The 19,292-nt window shown below is 50.4% G+C and overlaps 1 protein-coding gene across 1 annotated transcript in view; it reads left to right on the top strand.

Annotated features, from left to right (window-relative positions):
* Positions 1 to 252: 252 nt before the first annotated feature.
* The window catches only part of MCTS1 (MCTS1 re-initiation and release factor), a 38,230-nt gene continuing 19,190 nt past the window's right edge, over positions 253 to 19,292 (top strand). The window contains exons 1-2 of the mRNA XM_077285083.1: positions 253 to 391; positions 18,135 to 18,287. Of these exons, the coding sequence (XP_077141198.1) occupies positions 381 to 391; positions 18,135 to 18,287 (164 nt within the window). The 5' untranslated portion in view covers positions 253 to 380. The remainder of the gene's footprint in view (positions 392 to 18,134; positions 18,288 to 19,292) is intronic.

The raw sequence follows: 19,292 nt of genomic DNA, 5'->3' as shown, positions 1-19,292 counted from the left end.
GTAGAGCTCAGGTTCGCAAACTGCAGCCAGTCATTGAGTGACTTTCCTTTCAGATACTGCCATCTGCCGGTCTTCTAGCACAATGCACGTACTGTATAACAGAAGATCTAGCCGTCACACAGGCATCACGTCGCCATAGCAACAGTGTGTTCCGCTCTCCATGACTCTAGTCTAGCACTCCTCATGAGTATCTCTCCCGCCCGTCCTTCTCAGCGTCCGCCCGGATGTCGTCACTTCCGCCAGGCTTTGTAGTTGCTTGCTGAGCGTGTAACCCGGAGCCAGCGCGGTCTGCCGGCCGCTGTGTGCTTTACCCCGGATGTAATCCTCTCACCTTTCACCCCGACATTCCCATTTGCCACCGGGCCCTTGAAGGCATCAGCATGTTTAAAAAGTGAGTGGCCGATAGTGTGTGTTCCTGTGTGGGGGTCCGCGCGGCGGGGCACAGAGGCGGCACGTGACACCCCGGCTGTGCATGTGGTGCCGGGGGGCGGACGGGTCCTGTGCATTGTGCTCCGCCCGGGTCTGTGCTGCTGTGCATGTGGCTCTGGGGATTTCTAACACTGGGGACAATTGTATTTAACCAGCAGTGAGAAGTATCAGGTCAGATTCACTGACAGCCCCCACCATAGAGGAGCGTAGCACTAAGCCGGGCCCCTCTACCCCTGCGTGTCACTGATCATGGGGGTCTCATCCCCACATAATGTACCTGACCATAGAGGAGCGTAGCACTAAGCTGGGCCCCTCTACCCCTGCGTGTCACTGATCATGGGGGTCTCAGCCCCACATAATGTACCTGACCATAGAGGAGCGTAGCACTAAGCCGGGCCCCTCTACCCCTGCGTGTCACTGATCATGGGGGTCTCATCCCCACATACTGTACCTGACCATAGAGGAGCGTAGCACTAAGCTGGGCCCCTCTGCGCCTGCGTGTCACTGATCATGGGGGTCTCAGCCCCACATAATGTACCTGACCATAGAGGAGCGTAGCACTAAGCCGGGCCCCTCTACCCCTGCGTGTCACTGATCATGGGGGTCTCAGCCCCACATAATGTACCTGACCATAGAGGAGCGTAGCACTAAGCTGGGCCCCTCTGCGCCTGCGTGTCACTGATCATGGGGGTCTCAGCCCCACATAATGTACCTGACCATAGAGGAGCGTAGCACTAAGCCGGGCCCCTCTACCCCTGCGTGTCACTGATCATGGGGGTCTCAGCCCCACATAATGTACCTGACCATAGAGGAGCGTAGCACTAAGCCGGGCCCCTCTACCCCTGCGTGTCACTGATCATGGGGGTCTCATCCCCACATAATGTACCTGACCATAGAGGAGCGTAGCACTAAGCTGGGCCCCTCTGCGCCTGCGTGTCACTGATCATGGGGGTCTCAGCCCCACATAATGTACCTGACCATAGAGGAGCGTAGCACTAAGCCGGGCCCCTCTACCCCTGCGTGTCACTGATCATGGGGGTCTCAGCCCCACATAATGTACCTGACCATAGAGGAGCGTAGCACTAAGCCGGGCCCCTCTACCCCTGCGTGTCACTGATCATGGGGGTCTCATCCCCACATAATGTACCTGACCATAGAGGAGCGTAGCACTAAGCTGGGCCCCTCTGCGCCTGCGTGTCACTGATCATGGGGGTCTCAGCCCCACATAATGTACCTGACCATAGAGGAGCGTAGCACTAAGCCGGGCCCCTCTGCGCCTGCGTGTCACTGATCATGGGGGTCTCAGCCCCACATAATGTACCTGACCATAGAGGAGCGTAGCACTAAGCTGGGCCCCTCTGCGCCTGCGTGTCACTGATCATGGGGGTCTCAGCCCCACATAGTGTACCTCACCATAGAGGAGCGTAGCACTAAGCCGGGACCCTCTGCGCCTGCGTGTCACTGATCATGGGGGTCTCAGCCCCACATAGTGTACCTGACCATAGAGGAGCGTAGCACTAAGCCGGGCCCCTCTACCCCTGCGTGTCACTGATCATGGGGGTCTCAGCCCCACATAGTGTACCTCACCATAGAGGAGCGTAGCACTAAGCCGGGACCCTCTGCGCCTGTGTGTCACTGATCATGGGGGTCTCAGCCCCCACATAACGTACCTCACCATAAAGGAGAGTAGCACTAAGCCGGGCCCCTCTGCGCCTGCGTGTCACTGATCATGGGGGTCTCAGCCCCACATAACGTACCTCACCATAAAGGAGAGTAGCACTAAGCCGGGCCCCTCTGCGCCTGCGTGTCACTGATCATGGGGGTCTCAGCCCCACATAATGTACCTGACCATAGAGGAGAGTAGCACTAAGCCGGGACCCTCTGCGCCTGCGTGTCACTGATCATGGGGGTCTCAGCCCCACATAATGTACCTGACCATAGAGGAGCGTAGCACTAAGCTGGGCCCCTCTGCGCCTGCGTGTCACTGATCATGGGGGTCTCAGCCCCACATAATGTACCTCACCATAGAGGAGCGTAGCACTAAGCTGGGCCCCTCTGCGCCTGCGTGTCACTGATCATGGGGGTCTCAGCCCCACATAGTGTACCTCACCATAGAGGAGCGTAGCACTAAGCTGGGCCCCTCTACCCCTGCGTGTCACTGATCATGGGGGTCTCTGCCCCCACATAATGTACCTGACCATAAAGGAGAGTAGCACTAAGCCGGGCCCCTCTGCCCCTGCGTGTCATTGATGATGGGGGTCTCTGCCCCCACATAACGTACCTGACCATAAAGGAGCTTAGTCACTAAGCCGAGACCCTCTGCCCCTGCGTGTCCTTCATCATGGGGGTCTCAGCCCCCACATAGTGTACCTGACGATAAAGGAGCGTAGCACTAAGCCGGGCCCCTCTGGCCCTGCTTGTCACTGATCATGGGGGTCTCAGCCCCCACATAGTGTACCTCACCATAAAGGAGCGTAGCACTAAGCGAGCCCCTCTGCCCCTGTGTGTCATTGATCATGGGGGTCTCAGCCCCCACATAGTGTACCTGACCATAAAGGAGCTTAGTCACTAAGCCGAGACCCTCTGCCCCTGCGTGTCCTTCATCATGGGGGTCTCAGCCCCCACATAGTGTACCTGACGATAAAGGAGCGTAGCACTAAGCCGGGCCCCTCTGGCCCTGCTTGTCACTGATCATGGGGGTCTCAGCCCCCACATAGTGTACCTCACCATAAAGGAGCGTAGCACTAAGCGAGCCCCTCTGCCCCTGTGTGTCATTGATCATGGGGGTCTCAACACCCAGATCTCTTCCATACTATCGCTTCCTGCCAAACAGGTTAACTAAGAATCTGTCATTGCGCTCATCCTGACGGTCCTGTGACAGTTTATAACTCTTACCTTTCTTTTTCAGCTAATGTCTGACTTCAGAGCACATCAGCACCTAGTGTGCGCAGGAAAACGAGGAGCCCGTAAAAGCCACACAATGCAATATTTTGAATGAGAACCAAATTTAAGAAATGATTTTTAGCCCTAAAAACATGTATTGAAATGAGATAAAGTTGTACTCTAAGGTGGTCAAGCCCTTTAAAGTGTGAAGGATTCTGGCTTGTTATGCGCTGCCAGGACTGAATGCACGGTGAGGCGCTGACTTCAGTCACGATGATACAACTAAGTGGTCCCATTGATCTGAAGATTGATGGAGGTCTTTTGTCTGGTCATACCGCTGCCCAGAAACCTGTATAGGAATTACCGGTACTTAGATTTTACAATTGTAGTTTTTTTTCTACCATATACATGCATGTTACTACCCTGAATATGGTAGGAATTTCTGTTTACATTAATGGGAATCTGACACCAGGTTTTTCCACCTCATCTTACAGCCGCGTGGTGAAGGGGCCAAGACCCTGATTCCAACAATGTATCACTTATTGGGCTGATTACTGTACTTTTGATAAAACTGAGTTTTCAGAAGGAGATTATCACTAGAAGACCAGTAATCCTGCCTCCAGGTAGTCCTCCATATTCATGAGCTCTGTATAACCCTGCCCCATCACTGATTGGCAGATTCATGTGTACACTGTGCATAGGCAGAAAGCTGCCAATCGGGTGTGGGCGGGGTTATACACATCTCTGGACACTGCTACATCTACAATAGAGAAAATGGGGATTCTATCAAAACTGCAGAAGCAGCCTAGTAAGTGACACATTCCTGGAATTATGATCCCTACATCATGCTTCTCTCAGGTCGGGTATCAAAAACTGTGACAAATTCTCTTTAAACAGGAGAACCCCTCTAATCTGATTCACACAGCTGTGAAGTCTGTGTTTCCGGTCCGTGTGATCAGTTTTCACACGTACCGGAGACACTGACACACAGACACATTGAATTCTATGTTGCTGTGCATACGTCGATGTGTTTCTATTGACTGTGTGTCCATGTCACCCACACGTAGACATGTCTGTTTTTTACCAGTGGCACGGGCCGTAAAACATCCTTCACATTTGCACAAGGATGACATGCACCGCCGCCTGAGAAGCAGCACTACAGTAAGCACTGTACCCCAGCGCCGGGTAGTGAAGACGGCTCTCATAATTCTCCCCTGCTCTTCTGGCAGCCAGCGTGAGCAGAGAAGAATGATTAGTTATATTTAAGTCATAATAATGACCGCAGGCGGCGGCTGATGGAACTAGTAATTGCATCAGCCTACACCTGCTGCCGCTTATAACAGTGAGAGCAGGAGCGGCTGTTGGGAGTATTCATCAGCCAACTATAAATAATTAAAAAAAAAACCCAAAAGGTGTGGGTTCTCTTGTACTTTCTATATCCAGCCAGGCAAAACTCAGAGCTGGGGGCTGCAACCCTCTGCTGTCAGCGTTAGCAAGGCTGGTTATCAAGAATAGAGGGATCCCCACGCTGTTTTTTTTTTTTTTTTTTTCAAATTATTTAAATAAATACCGTATATACTCGAGTATAAGCCGAGATTTTCAGCCCATTTTTTGGGGGCTGAAAGTCCCCCTCTCGGCTTATACTCGAGTCATACACAGGGGTCGGCAGGGGAGGGGGGGCGGGGGCTATCTAATTATACTCACCTACTGCTGGCACGGTCCCTGCGCGTCCCTGCTTCTTCCAGCGCTGCATATTCTTCCTGTACTGAGCGGTCACATGGTCCTGCTCATTACAGTAATGAATATGCGGCTCCACCTCCCATAGAGGTGGAGCTGCATATTCATTTCGGTAATGAGTGGTAACTGTGACCGCTCAATACAGGAAGAAGATGCAGCGCTGGAAGAAGCAGGGACTGCACAGCGCCAGCAGTAGGTGAGTATACAGCGCTGCGCGATATTTACCGCTCCTCGTTCCGGTGCGGCTCCGTCATCTGCGTCCTCTGGCTGTGACGCTCAGGTCAGAGGGCGCGGTGACGTAGTCAGTGCGCGCCCTCTGCTGAACGTCAGTGCTGAAGACGGAGCCGCACGAGGAGCAGGTAACTATTGAAAGTGCCGGGGGTCCTGAGCGAAGAGAGGTGAGTATGTGATTTATTTTTTCTTATCGCAGCAAAAGCATATGTGTTATGACCCCAATGGCGAGGGTCTCAGAGGAACGTGGAAGTCTGCAGAATACAAAAATCCAGCTCATAGGGCAGTGGTAGCTGGGTTGACCATATATCTACTCCTAACGCCAACACTAGAAGTAGCCGGGGATCATTCCTACGTTGATTCTAGATGACACGCTCCAGCCGGAGAATCTAGCTACCCCTAGTAGAGGAAAACAAAAGACCTTTCTTGCCTCCAGAGAAGGGGACCCCAAAGCTGGATAGAAGCCCCCCACAAATAATAACGGTGAGGTAAGAGGAAATGACAAACACAGAAATGAACCAGGTTTAGCACAGAGAGGCCCGCTTACTGATAGCAGAATAAAGAAAGGTAACTTATATGGTCAACAAAAACCCTATCAAAATCCACACTGGAAATTCAAGAACCCCCGAACCGTCTAACGGTCCGGGGGGAGAACACCAGCCCCCTAGAGCTTCCAGCAAAGGTCAGGATATATATTTGGAACAAGCTGGACAAAAATACAAAACCAAAACAAAATAGCAAAAAGCGGACTTAGCTGATATAACTGGAACCAGGATCAGTAGACAAGAGCACAGCAGACTAGCTCTGATAACTACGTTGCCAGGCATTGAACTGAAGGTCCAGGGAGCTTAAATAGCAACACCCTTAACTAACGACCCAGGTGCGGATAAAAGGAATGACAGAAAAACCAGAGTCAAAAAACTAGTAACCACTAGAGGGAGCAAAAAGTAAATTCACAACAGTACCCCCCCCTTAGTGAGGGGTCACCGAACCCTCACCACGACCACCAGGGCGATCAGGATGAGCGGCATGAAAGGCACGAACTAAATCGGCCGCATGAACATCAGAGGCGACCACCCAGGAATTATCCTCCTGACCATAGCCCTTCCACTTGACCAGGTACTGAAGCCTCCGCCTGGAGAGGCGAGAATCCAAGATCTTCTCCACCACGTACTCCAACTCGCCCTCAACCAACACCGGAGCAGGAGGCTCAGCAGAAGGAACTATAGGCACAATGTACCGCCGCAACAAGGACCTATGAAATACATTGTGAATAGCAAACGACACAGGAAGATCCAGACGAAAAGATACAGGATTAAGGATTTCCAATATCTTGTAAGGCCCAATAAAACGAGGTTTAAATTTGGGAGAGGAGACCTTCATAGGAACAAAGCGGGAAGAAAGCCATACCAAATCCCCAACGCGTAGTCGGGGACCCACACCGCGGCGGCGGTTGGCAAAGCGCTGAGCCCTCTCCTGTGACAACTTCAAGTTGTCCACCACATGATTCCAGATCCGCTGCAACCTATCCACCACAGAATCCACCCCAGGACAGTCAGAAGGCTCCACATGACCCGAAGAAAAGCGAGGATGGAAACCAGAGTTGCAGAAAAAAGGCGAAACCAAGGTGGCGGAACTAGCCCGATTATTAAGGGCAAACTCAGCCAACGGCAAGAATGTCACCCAATCGTCCTGATCAGCAGAGACAAAACACCTCAAATAAGCCTCCAAAGTCTGATTGGTTCGCTCCGTCTGTCCATTAGTCTGAGGATGGAAAGCAGACGAAAACGACAAATCAATGCCCATCCTACTACAAAAGGATCGCCAGAATCTGGAAACGAACTGGGATCCTCTGTCTGACACAATATTCTCAGGGATGCCGTGCAAACGAACCACGTTCTGGAAGAACACAGGAACCAGATCGGAAGAGGAAGGCAGCTTAGGCAAAGGAACCAAATGGACCATCTTTGAGAAGCGATCACATATCACCCAGATAACGGACATGCCCTGGGATAGCGGAAGATCAGAAATGAAATCCATGGAGATATGTGTCCAAGGTCTCTTCGGGACAGGCAAGGGCAAGAGCAAACCGCTGGCACGAGAACAGCAAGGCTTAGCTCGAGCACAAGTCCCACAGGACTGCACAAATGACCGCACATCCCTTGACAAGGAAAGCCACCAAAAGGACCTGGCCACCAGATCTCTGGTGCCAAAAATTCCCGGGTGACCTGCCAACACCGAGGAATGAACCTCGGAAATGACTCTGCTGGTCCACTTATCCGGAACAAACAGTCTGTCAGGTGGACAAGACTCAGGCCTATCAGCCTGAAATCTCTGCAACACACGTCGCAGATCCGGAGAAATAGCTGACAAGATAACTCCATCTTTAAGAATACCAACAGGATCAGCGACTCCAGGAGCATCAGGCACAAAGCTCCTAGAAAGAGCATCGGCCTTCACATTCTTTGAACCTGGTAAATACCAGACAACAAAATCAAAGCGGGAGAAAAACAATGACCAGCGGGCCTGTCTCGGATTAAGGCGTTTAGCAGACTCGAGATACATCAGATTTTTGTGATCAGTCAAGACCACCACACGATGCTTAGCACCCTCGAGCCAATGACGCCACTCCTCAAATGCCCATTTCATGGCCAACAACTCCCGATTGCCCACATCATAATTTCGCTCGGCAGGCGAAAACTTCCTAGAGAAAAAGGCACAAGGTTTCATAACAGAGCAACCAGGGCCTCTCTGCGACAAAACGGCCCCTGCTCCAATCTCTGAAGCATCCACCTCAACCTGAAAGGGAAGTGAGACATCGGGCTGGCACAAAACAGGCGCCGAAGTAAACCGGCGTTTCAACTCCTGGAAAGCCTCCACGGCAGCAGGAGCCCAGTTAGCTACATCGGAGCCCTTCTTGGTCATATCCGTCAAAGGTTTCACAATGCTAGAAAAATTAGCGATAAAACGACGGTAGAAGTTAGCGAAACCCAAGAACTTCTGTAGACTCTTAACTGACGAGGGCTGAGTCCAATCAAGAATAGCTCGGACCTTGACTGGGTCCATCTCCACAGCAGAAGGGGAAAAAATGAACCCCAAAAAGGGAACCTTCTGTACACCAAAGAGACACTTTGAGCCCTTGACAAACAAAGAATTTTCACGCAAAATTTTAAAGACCAACCTGACCTGCTCCACATGCGAATCCCAATTATCAGAAAAAACCAAAATATCATCCAGATAAACAATCAAAAATTTATCCAGATACTTCCGGAAAATGTCATGCATAAAGGACTGAAAAACTGAAGGCGCATTGGAGAGCCCAAAAGGCATCACCAAGTACTGTTATGACCCCAATGGCGAGGGTCTCAGAGGAACGTGGAAGTCTGCAGAATACAAAAATCCAGCTCATAGGGCAGTGGTAGCTGGGTTGACCATATATCTACTCCTAACGCCAACACTAGAAGTAGCCGGGGATCATTCCTACGTTGATTCTAGATGACACGCTCCAGCCGGAGAATCTAGCTACCCCTAGTAGAGGAAAACAAAAGACCTTTCTTGCCTCCAGAGAAGGGGACCCCAAAGCTGGATAGAAGCCCCCCACAAATAATAACGGTGAGGTAAGAGGAAATGACAAACACAGAAATGAACCAGGTTTAGCACAGAGAGGCCCGCTTACTGATAGCAGAATAAAGAAAGGTAACTTATATGGTCAACAAAAACCCTATCAAAATCCACACTGGAAATTCAAGAACCCCCGAACCGTCTAACGGTCCGGGGGGAGAACACCAGCCCCCTAGAGCTTCCAGCAAAGGTCAGGATATATATTTGGAACAAGCTGGACAAAAATACAAAACCAAAACAAAATAGCAAAAAGCGGACTTAGCTGATATAACTGGAACCAGGATCAGTAGACAAGAGCACAGCAGACTAGCTCTGATAACTACGTTGCCAGGCATTGAACTGAAGGTCCAGGGAGCTTAAATAGCAACACCCTTAACTAACGACCCAGGTGCGGATAAAAGGAATGACAGAAAAACCAGAGTCAAAAAACTAGTAACCACTAGAGGGAGCAAAAAGTAAATTCACAACACATATGGGGCAGTGACTGTACGGATCATCTGTATGGGGCCATAACGATTGTGCAGCACTATAAGGGGCAGTGACTGTACGGAGCATCTTATGGGGCCATAACGATTGTGCAGCACTATAAGGGGCAGTGACTGTACGGAGCATCTGTATGGGGCCATAACGCTTGTGCAGCACTATAAGGGGCAGTGACTGTACGGAGCATCTTATGGGGCCATAACGATTGTGCAGCACTATATGGGGCAGTGACTGTACGGAGCATCTTATGGGGCCATAACGATTGTGCAGCACTATAAGGGGCAGTGACTGTACGGATCATCTGTATGGGGCCATAACGATTGTGCAGCATTATAAGGGGCAGTGACTACGGATCATCTGTATGGGGCCATAACGATTGTGCAGCACTATAAGGGGCAGTGACTGTACTGAGCATCTGTATGGGGCCATAACGATTGTGCAGCACTATAAGGGGCAGTGACTGTACTGAGCATCTGTATGGGGCCATAACGATTGTGCAGCACTATAAGGGGCAGTGACTGTACGGAGCATCTTATGGGGCCATAACGATTGTGCAGCATTATAAGGGGCAGTGACTGTACGGAGCATCTGTATGGGGCTATAACGATTGTGCAGCATTATAAGCGGCAGTGACTGTATGGAGCATCTTATGGGGCCATAACGATTGTGCAGCACTATAAGGGGCAGTGACTGTATGGAGCATTTTATGGGGCCATAACGATTGTGCAGCACTATAAAGGGCAGTGATTGTACGGAGCATCTTATGGGGCCATAATCAAGGTTTGTGCAGCACTATATAGGGCAAATATCACTATGGAGCATCTATGGGGCCATAATTACCCTTTATGCAGGATTATATGGGGCATATTTTAATAAGGAGCATCTTATGGGGCCATCATAAACTTTATGGAGCATTATATGGGGCTCCTGATTCAATATGGATATTCAAAAACACTTAACCTACTGATGTCTCAATTAATTTTACTTTTATTGGTATCTATTTTTACTTTTGAAATTTACCGGTAGCTGCTGCATTTTCCACCCTAGGCTTATACTCGAGTCATTAAGTTTTCCCAGTTTTTTTGTGGCAAAATTAGGGGGGTCGGCTTATACTCGGATCGGCTTATACTCGAGTATATACGGTAATTAAAAAAAACTGCATAGGGTCCCCCTCCATTTTAGACAACCAGCCTTGCAAAAGCTGACATCTGAGAGCTGGTATTCTCAGGCTGGTAAGGGGCCATTGATATAGCCCCCCCCCCCAGCCTAAAAATAGAAGCCCACAGCTGCCCAGAAAAGGCACATCTATTAGATGCGCCAATTCCGGCGCTCTGCCCAGCTCTTCCCACTTGCCCTGTAGCGGTGGCAAGTGGGGTTCATATTTGTGGGTTGATGTCACCTTTGACATCAAGCCCACGGCTTAGTAATGGAGAGGTGTCTTTAAGACACCTATCCATTACTAATACTATAGTTTTATTTGTAAATAAACACACAACCAGAATACAGTCTTTTATTATAAATAAAACAAAACACAGTTACTCTGTCGCCTCATTGGGGGACACAGGACCATGAGTGTTATGCTGCTGTCCACTAGGAGGCGACACTATGCATAATCTGAAAAAGATTAACTGTGGCTCCTCCTCTGCAGTATACACCCCTGGACGGCATCAGCCTTCTCCAGTTTTTGCTTAGTGTCGCATAGGAGGCACACCTAGATTTTTTCTTTTACTCCGTTTTTTTCCGACGGATTACAGATGAAGAAAAGAGGGTCTCCTGTGAGACTCCCGGCATGGCTCCTTCCTCGGCCCCCTATCACGGGGTGCCCAGTTGAAGTAGAGATGGCTATTCCCCATGTTGCTCCTTCCCCAGTCCCTCGGGTGCTGTTCGAAGTCGAGACCCCCACTCCTTCCCCAATTCCTTTTGGTTTCTGGGTTGAGGTCGAGGCGAGGATAAAGGCCCCTGAAGGTGTGACAGCAGCACCACTCCCTAATCCCCCTCTGGGGGTATTAGGTTGAGACGCCTCAGGTAGGGCCTGTACAGGCAGCATTCTACAGCTCCCAGCAATGGGCCAGCACACTGCGCCTGCATCTAGGGACCCCAGCCCAGCTGCGGGCTCCTGTTTGGGTCGGGGGGAGTGCAGGCAGGCATGGCACAATACAGACACAGGGCTCCCTGCGCCCCTGTCTCTGCAGCAGCACCAGCTCTATACTGCCTCAGGGGGACCCCTCACCGGGCCCCCCTTCGGATTACAGCCCCACCGCTATCCTGCCTTTAAATCCGGAGGGGTCCGGTTCAGATCCGACCCCCTCCCGGACTTTCGCGCCGGCCTGGAGCCCTTCTGGGCATCAGGCATCTAATTTATGCCCCGGCTTCTGCCTAGCTGTAGCCGCCGCCTCCTCTCCGCCCCCCGGCCCGCCCCCCGGATGACAAATATGACACTCTACAGTGTCATAAAGGGGGTGGATCGAGACAGAAAGCTTTGTCACCTTTTTTCTCAGCTCTCCGCACCCTTCTCCCCCTGCCCCTTCTCCTCGGCGGCCATTTCTACTGCAGCAAGGATTAACCCTGCATCTCCCGGTCAGCAGGACCAGGCCAGCCAGTCTCCGGGGGGCACAGGACTGTGGATCTTCGGCGCTGGACCTAGGGGCAAAACTGGTGGGGTAAGATCACAGCTGGGTTGTTTTACTCGGCTGTGAATCCATATTCCCTATAAGGCTCCCCTATAGGGTTCTCTGCAGTGACGTCCTCTGCATAGCAGCCCTTCTGCACTCTGTGCACTATGCCGGGCTCAAGGTCCAAGAGAACCAGGCAGGACTGCTATTATGCATTCTGCACAGCCTGCAGGACCGCTCTCCCCAGTGGCAGTATCTACCCACACTGCCAGGACTGCACTCAGACTACTGTGTCACAGCCCCAAGAGGCCCCTGCCAATGCTTCGGTGTCTAATGCCACGCCGGAATGGGTGTCTCAGATGTCGCAATCTATGACGCAGTCTATAGATATCCTAACCTCCACATTGCTTCAGGCTTTGCAGAGTCATGCCTCGGCTATGACCGTTACCCAGCAAAGGGAGAGCTTGGCTCAGGGACAGGAAGACCCTGGCACATCCACGTCTAAGTCAGGACGCAAGCGGACCCACAGTCCATCTACATCAATCCATAGCACTCGGTCATCCCCTTCTAGGGAGAGACACCGTAGTTCCAGGTCAGCTAGACCGTCCCTTTCCAGGGACAGACAATGCAAATCTCCGCAATCCCCGACCAGAGAAGGCCTCCTCCCCAGCTCACCCAGCAGGGGACGCCTCAGTGATACACAGGATTCGGAAGACATCTGTGACTCCGACTCAGACAAGGGAACGGAGGGGTCCCTGATCCCAATCCCCCCTAGCAATACTGCGCTAGTTGAGGACTTAATCTCTTCCATCTATCGGGTGCTGGACATTTCTGATCCGCCACCAGAGGCCCCAGAACACAAGATTTCCTTTGGAGGACCTCTGAAGCCGCCTAAGGTTTTCTCTAACCACCCAGAGTTTAAGGTGATCCTTAAAAAGCAGTTCTCACAGCCTGAGAAAAAATTCGCTAATCGCAAATATCTAGAGGTGAGGTACCCCTTCCCGCAGAAGGATACCAAAGAGTGGACAGACCCACCTGAAGTGGACCCCCCAGTCTCTAGACTAGCAGCACAGACCCTCCTTTCACTGCCAGATAGCTCAACCCTCAGGGACGCAGCAGACCGGCAGGTAGAACGCATGGCTCGTTCAATTTTCGAGGCCGCAGGGGCATCCCTGGCTCCCGCGTTCGCTTCAGTTTGGGCTGCCAAGGCCATTCTGGCCTGGGCCAAAAATTTACAAGCTCTCCAAGCATCCGCTCCTGAGCTGTCGGACCAAGCGGTTCAAATAGCAGTCGTAGCAGATTACATGCTTCATGCAGCTCTGGATTCAGCAAGGGGTGTAGCGGGGATAGTATCAAACGCCATCACAATTCGGCGTATCCTCTGGCTGCGGGAATGGAAAGCCGACACAGCCTCAAAGAAGTCCCTCACACACCTCCCCTACCTCAGTGGGCGTCTTTTTGGTGAACAGTTGGACACTGATATCCAACTCCAACGCCACCGGGGGTAAGAGTACCTCTCTTCCCCAACTAAAACCTATACACACTTACAAGAAGCGTAACCAAACTCGCTTCCGATCCTTTCGGAATTCTTCGGGCTGGTCCGTCTCGCGTCCAGCACAAAATCGTAACCGTTCCCCACGCAGGAACAACTCACGATCAGCGCAAAGGTCGGACAAGACCTGGCAGTCAGAAGCAGCCCAGTCTAAACCTAGAGGAGGAAAATCTCAGACTTTCTCCTCATCATGACTCATGGACCCCGGAAGACACCACACCCGTAGGCGGCCGACTTTTGCTCTTTCATCAAGTCTGGCTGCCTATTACAGAAGACAGGTGGGTCAGGGAACTAGTGTCTTACGGATACAAAATAGATTTCACCTCCAACCCACCTGACCGATTCTTCCTCTCTGTCCCCCCAAAACCACCAGTCAAGGCTCGTGCCTTCCGGAAAGCGGTCTCCTCTCTTTTTCAAGCAGGAGTCATAGTACCGGTCCCCATGGCCGAGCGCTTCCAAGGGTTCTACTCCAATCTATTTGTAGTTCCCAAGAAAGGAGGCAGCGTTCGGCCAATACTGGACCTAAAACAACTCAACAAATAAGTACGGGTCCGTCACTTCCGCATGGAGTCCCTTCGGTCCATCATTGCGTCTATGGAGAAGGGAGAATATCTCGCCTCCATAGACATACAAGACGCATACCTGCATATACCGATTGCACCTTCTCATCAAAGATTTCTCAGGTTCGCAATCGACCAGGACCACTACCAGTTCAACACAGAGTGTTTACCAAAGTCATAGCAGCCACCATGGACGTCCTGCACTCCAGAGGCATAGTAGTCGTTCCATACTTGGACGATCTACTCATCAAGGCTCCCACCTTCAAGGACTGCGAGCTCAGCGTCTCAATCACAATCGACACTCTCAGTCCCATGGGTTGGTTAGTCAACCTACAAAAGTCATCACCAACCCTGAGTCAGTCTCTGACCTTCCTGGAAATGCTATTCAACACCTCCAGGGGTCTAGTGCTCCTTCCCAAGCACAAGGCACTGGCTCTCCGTCTAGGAGTTCGCACCCTCCTCCGCAAACCCCCTCGATCCCTCCGGTTTGCCATGAGAATCCTCGGCAGGATGGGGGCAGCAATAGAGGCCGTCCCATTTGCCCAGTTTCATCTCAGGCCTCTCCAACTAGCCATCCTCAAGTCCTGGGACAAGAACCCTTTCAATCTCGACAGGGAGTTCCAGCTAATGTCGTCAACCAAGAGGTCCCTGCACTGGTGGCTCAAGCCAACCTCGCTAGCAAAGGGGAAATCCTTTCTCACAGGTCATTGGAAAGTTCTGACCACCGATGCGAGCCTGACTGGTTGGGGTGCAGTGCACCTACACCACAGGGCAAGTGGTCCCCAGTGGAAGCGACCATGCCCATCAACATCCTGGAAATTCGTGCCATCCTCTTGGAATTGAGGGCTTTCCATCACTTACTTGCAGCCTCTCACATCAGAATACAGTCGGACAATGCCACGGCTGTGGCATATGTGAATCACCAAGGGGGGACCCGCAGTACCCAGGCGATGCGAGAAGTGTCACATATCCTCCACTGGGCGGAGGACGCAGGGTCGGTTCTCTCGGTGGTCCACATTCCAGGTGTGGATAACTGGGAAGCAGACTTCCTCAGCCGACAAGAAATAGACTCGGGAGAGTGGTCTCTCCATCTCAAAATTTTTCGCCAGATCTGCCATCGCTGGGGTACCCCGAATGTGGCCTCATGGCATCCCACTTCAATGCCAAGGTCTCCAACTTCATGGCCAGAACACACGATCCGCGGTCGCTCGGAGCAGACGCTCTGGTTCAGGACTGAACCCAGTTCCAGCTTCTGTATATTTTTCCACCTCTCCCCCTGATATCCAGAGTGGTGAGGAAGATCAAACAAGAGGGAGTTCCAACCATCCTAATTGCACCGGACTGGCCCAGACGTACATGGTACGCCGACATCGTACAACTTACAGCAGACGCCCCCTGGCGTCTCCCCGACCGCCACGGTCTTCTATCACAAGGCCCGTTCTGCCACCAGAACTCAGGGGCTCTCAATTTGACGGCGTGGCCCTTGAGACCTGGGTTCTAACCCAGGCAGGGCTCTCGCCGGACGTCATTGGAACCATGATCAGGGCACGGAAGCCAGCCTCTGCCAAGATTTATTACCGTACCTGGAAAGCTTTCTTTACCTGGTGCGAATCTCGTGGCCAGACCCCACTCCCTTATTCCCTACCCAAAGTACTTGGTTTTCTCCAATCGGGTCTGGAGGCCAAGCTGTCATTAGGCTCGCTTAAGAGCCAGGTGTCAGCCCTCTCAGTGCTTTTTCAAAGGCGCATTGCTACCAAGCCGCAAGTAAGGACTTTTCTTCAGGGGGTTTCCTGATTGGTTCCCCCCTACAGACGACCACTAGAAACGTGGGACCTCAGCCTGGTCCTGACAGCATTGCAGGAACCACCCTTCGAACCCCTTAAGGAGGTCCCGCTCTGCCTTCTCTCCCAGAAGGTGGTTTTCCTGGTGGGAATCACCTCACTACGCAGGGTGTCTGAACTGCCAGCACTCTCCTGCAGACGGCCCTTCATGGCCTTTCACCAGGCAAGGTAGTTCTTCGTACGGTCTCATCCTTCCTTCCGAAGGTTGTGTCCAACTTCCACCTCAATGAGGAAATTTCACTACCATCCCATTGTCCGGTCCCGGTTCATAGAGTGGAGAAGGCTCTGCATACGCTTGACCTCGTCAGGGCATTGCGTATATACGTGTCTAGGACTGCGTCCTTCGGAGGTCTGATTCTCTTTTCCTCCTTCCGGAAGGCGGCCACAAGGGTCTGCCAGCTTCCAAAGCTACCCGTGCCAGGTGGATCAAATCCACCATACAAGAGGCCTACCGCCTTAAGAATTCTCCTCTTCCAGCCGGTATTACGGCACACTCTACACGGGCGGTAGGGGCCTCCTGGGCCATTCGGCTCCAGGCTTCGGCACAACAAGTGTGTAAGGCGGCCACTTGGACTAGCCTACACATGTTTACTAAACACTACAGGGTTCGTACCCAGTCCTCAGCGGACGCGAGCCTGGGTAGATGTGTTCTGCAGGCGGCGGTGCCCTAAGTATTGGGGCCTGTCTGCACAATATTCGCCAATTGCTTCCCACCCAGGTACTGCTTTAGGACGTCCCATGGTCCTGTGTCCCCCAATGAGGCGACAGAGTAAAGGAGATTTTTGTGTACTCACCGTAAAATCTCTTTCTCTTAGCCTCTAATTGGGGGACACAGCTCCCATCCTGTTGCCCTTTCCGGGCCGTTGTAACTGTTGAGTTCTCATATTGTTTTCTTGAGCTCGTACATAGTTGCCTTCTTCCAGACATAATTATGTTATTCATGTTACGTTCCTCCTACTGCTTTTGCACAAAACTGGAGAAAGCTGATGCCATCCAGGGGTGTATACCGCAGAGGAGGAGCCACAGTTAATCTTTTTCAGATTATGCATAGTGTCGCCTCCTAGTGGACAGCAGCATAACACCCATGGTCCTGTGTCCCCCAATTAGAGGCTAAGAGAAAGAGATTTTACGGTGAGTACACAAAAATCTCCTTTTTTCATTTTTATTTAAAAATAACTAACACCATTATACTCCCCTAATGCCTAATTCCACTGAAGCCCTCATCTCCTGTAATTAACCAAAAATAAAAAAAAATATTCCTTACCAGATGCGTCTGTCCAGGCTGAGAACTACTGGTGAATGAGCTGCTGCTGGCGCAACATTATTGACCAGTGGTGACATCATCCTGGTTACCGAAAAATTCTCACGGTTATCTGCTGTGAAGACACTGAGCTTGAACTGCAGTGACCTCATCACTTTCTTTTCCCATTGTGCTGAGATCACCGGGGTCAATGGCCCCTGACCAGCCTGAGAATACCAGTCCCCAGCTGTCAGCTTTAGTAAGGCTGGTTGTCAAAAATGGGTGGGACCCCACACCGTTTTTTTCAATTATTGAAATAATAAAAAAAACAGTGTGGGGACCCCTCTATTCTTGATAACCAGCCTTGCTAACGCAATGCTGACAGCTGAGGGTTGCAGCTCCCAGCTGTGAGTTTTGCCTGGCTGGTTATAGAAAATAGAGGAGAATCCACACCGGGTTTTTTATTTATAGCGCAAGTGGTGGCTGATGAATACTCCCATCAGCCACTCCTGCTTTTTTTTTCACTTGAATATAACTCTCATCATTTTACCCTGTTCGCACTCATTGCTAGCAGAGCAAGGGAGAATGATGAGAGCCGTCTTCAGCACCCGGCGCCGGGGAACAGCGCTTACTGTAGCGTTTCTTCACTGGCGCCCGTCCGTGTGGTACTGGAGCTACACACGGTTGCCACACGTGTGCCTCAAGTATTACACACATGGACACTGTCATCTCCAGTATCGGGGGGAAAAACGGACGTGTGAAATCGGCCTAATGGTAAGGGAGCGTCCATACTGTCCAGAGAGCTGAGTTTTTTCATTTACTCCCAATGTTTCTAGAAACACATCCTGAGGAAACATGACTCGGATCCATGATGTCACGCTGATTTCTTGCTGATCCGTTTAAACCTGCTGACCAATATTACTTCCCAAATAATTTTTCTTGCAGATTTGATGAAAAAGAAAATGTATCAAATTGTATTCAACTAAAGACATCAGTAATAAAAGGCATTAAAAATCAGCTGAATGACCAGTTCCCTGGGATTGACCAATGGCTTAATCAGATAATGCCAAAAAAAGACCCTGTGAAAATAGTCCGCTGGTGAGTAATATTCTCAGTGCCTAATTTCCAATCTCTTTTTTTTTCCTGCATTAACCCCTTAATGACAGCCAATACGTCTTTTAACTGACCTGAGATATAAGAGAATAGCCTCCCCATACAGGTGACAATCCTGCAGCTGTTGGCTGTACACTATAGCTGACAACTTGCTGTATCAGCCATGATCAGTATTTGCACCATCCAAATCTGTTTAACCCCTTAGATGCTGCTGTCAATAGTGACTACATCATTATAAATGGTTAACCGAGTGTGAGGACTTCCTCTGTATCCAAACTGGTGCCCTCAGATCATGATTTTGTGGTCCTGATGTTTGCCATGGCAATTCACGACCAAATAGCGGCCTTAGAGTCTGACGGCTGTAGTAATCTGTTCAGAAGTTAGAGGCATTTAGGTGGTAAAAATACACATTTTCATTTCTGTCATACCACTTTGCATTAATTCCTGTAAAGCACCTGAAGGGTTAATAAACTACCTGACAGCAGTTTTCAATATGTCTAGGGGTGCTGTTTTTAAAATGGTATAACATTTGGGGGTTTCCCAATATATAGGACCCCTAAAGTCACTTCAAATATGGATAAGTCCCTAAAAAAATAAATTTTGTAAATTTCCTTGAAAAAATGAAAAATTGCTGCTACATTTTTAAACCCCCTAAAATGCTAACAAAATAAAATAACATTTTACAAATGGTGCTGATGTAAAGCCGACATGTGGGAAATGTAATTTATTAATGTTTTGCTGTGGTATGACCATCTGGATTAAATGGATATTCATTCAAAGTTTGAAAACTGCTAATTTTTTAACATTTTTCTCAAATTTTTGATATTTTTTATAAATAAACACAAAACATATTGACATAAATTTACCATTATGATAAAGTATAATGTGTCACGAAAAAACAATCTCAAAATCACTGGGATTTGTTGAAGCATTCCAGAGTTATTACCACATAAAGTGACACTGGTCAGATTTCAAAAATTTGGCTCTGTC

Source organism: Ranitomeya variabilis, chromosome 2 (assembly GCF_051348905.1).
Source record: "Ranitomeya variabilis isolate aRanVar5 chromosome 2, aRanVar5.hap1, whole genome shotgun sequence".
Classification (NCBI taxonomy): Eukaryota; Metazoa; Chordata; class Amphibia; order Anura; family Dendrobatidae; genus Ranitomeya; species Ranitomeya variabilis.
The sequence above is the reverse complement of the archived record's forward strand: the minus strand, read 5'-3'. Positions and strand labels throughout refer to the sequence as shown.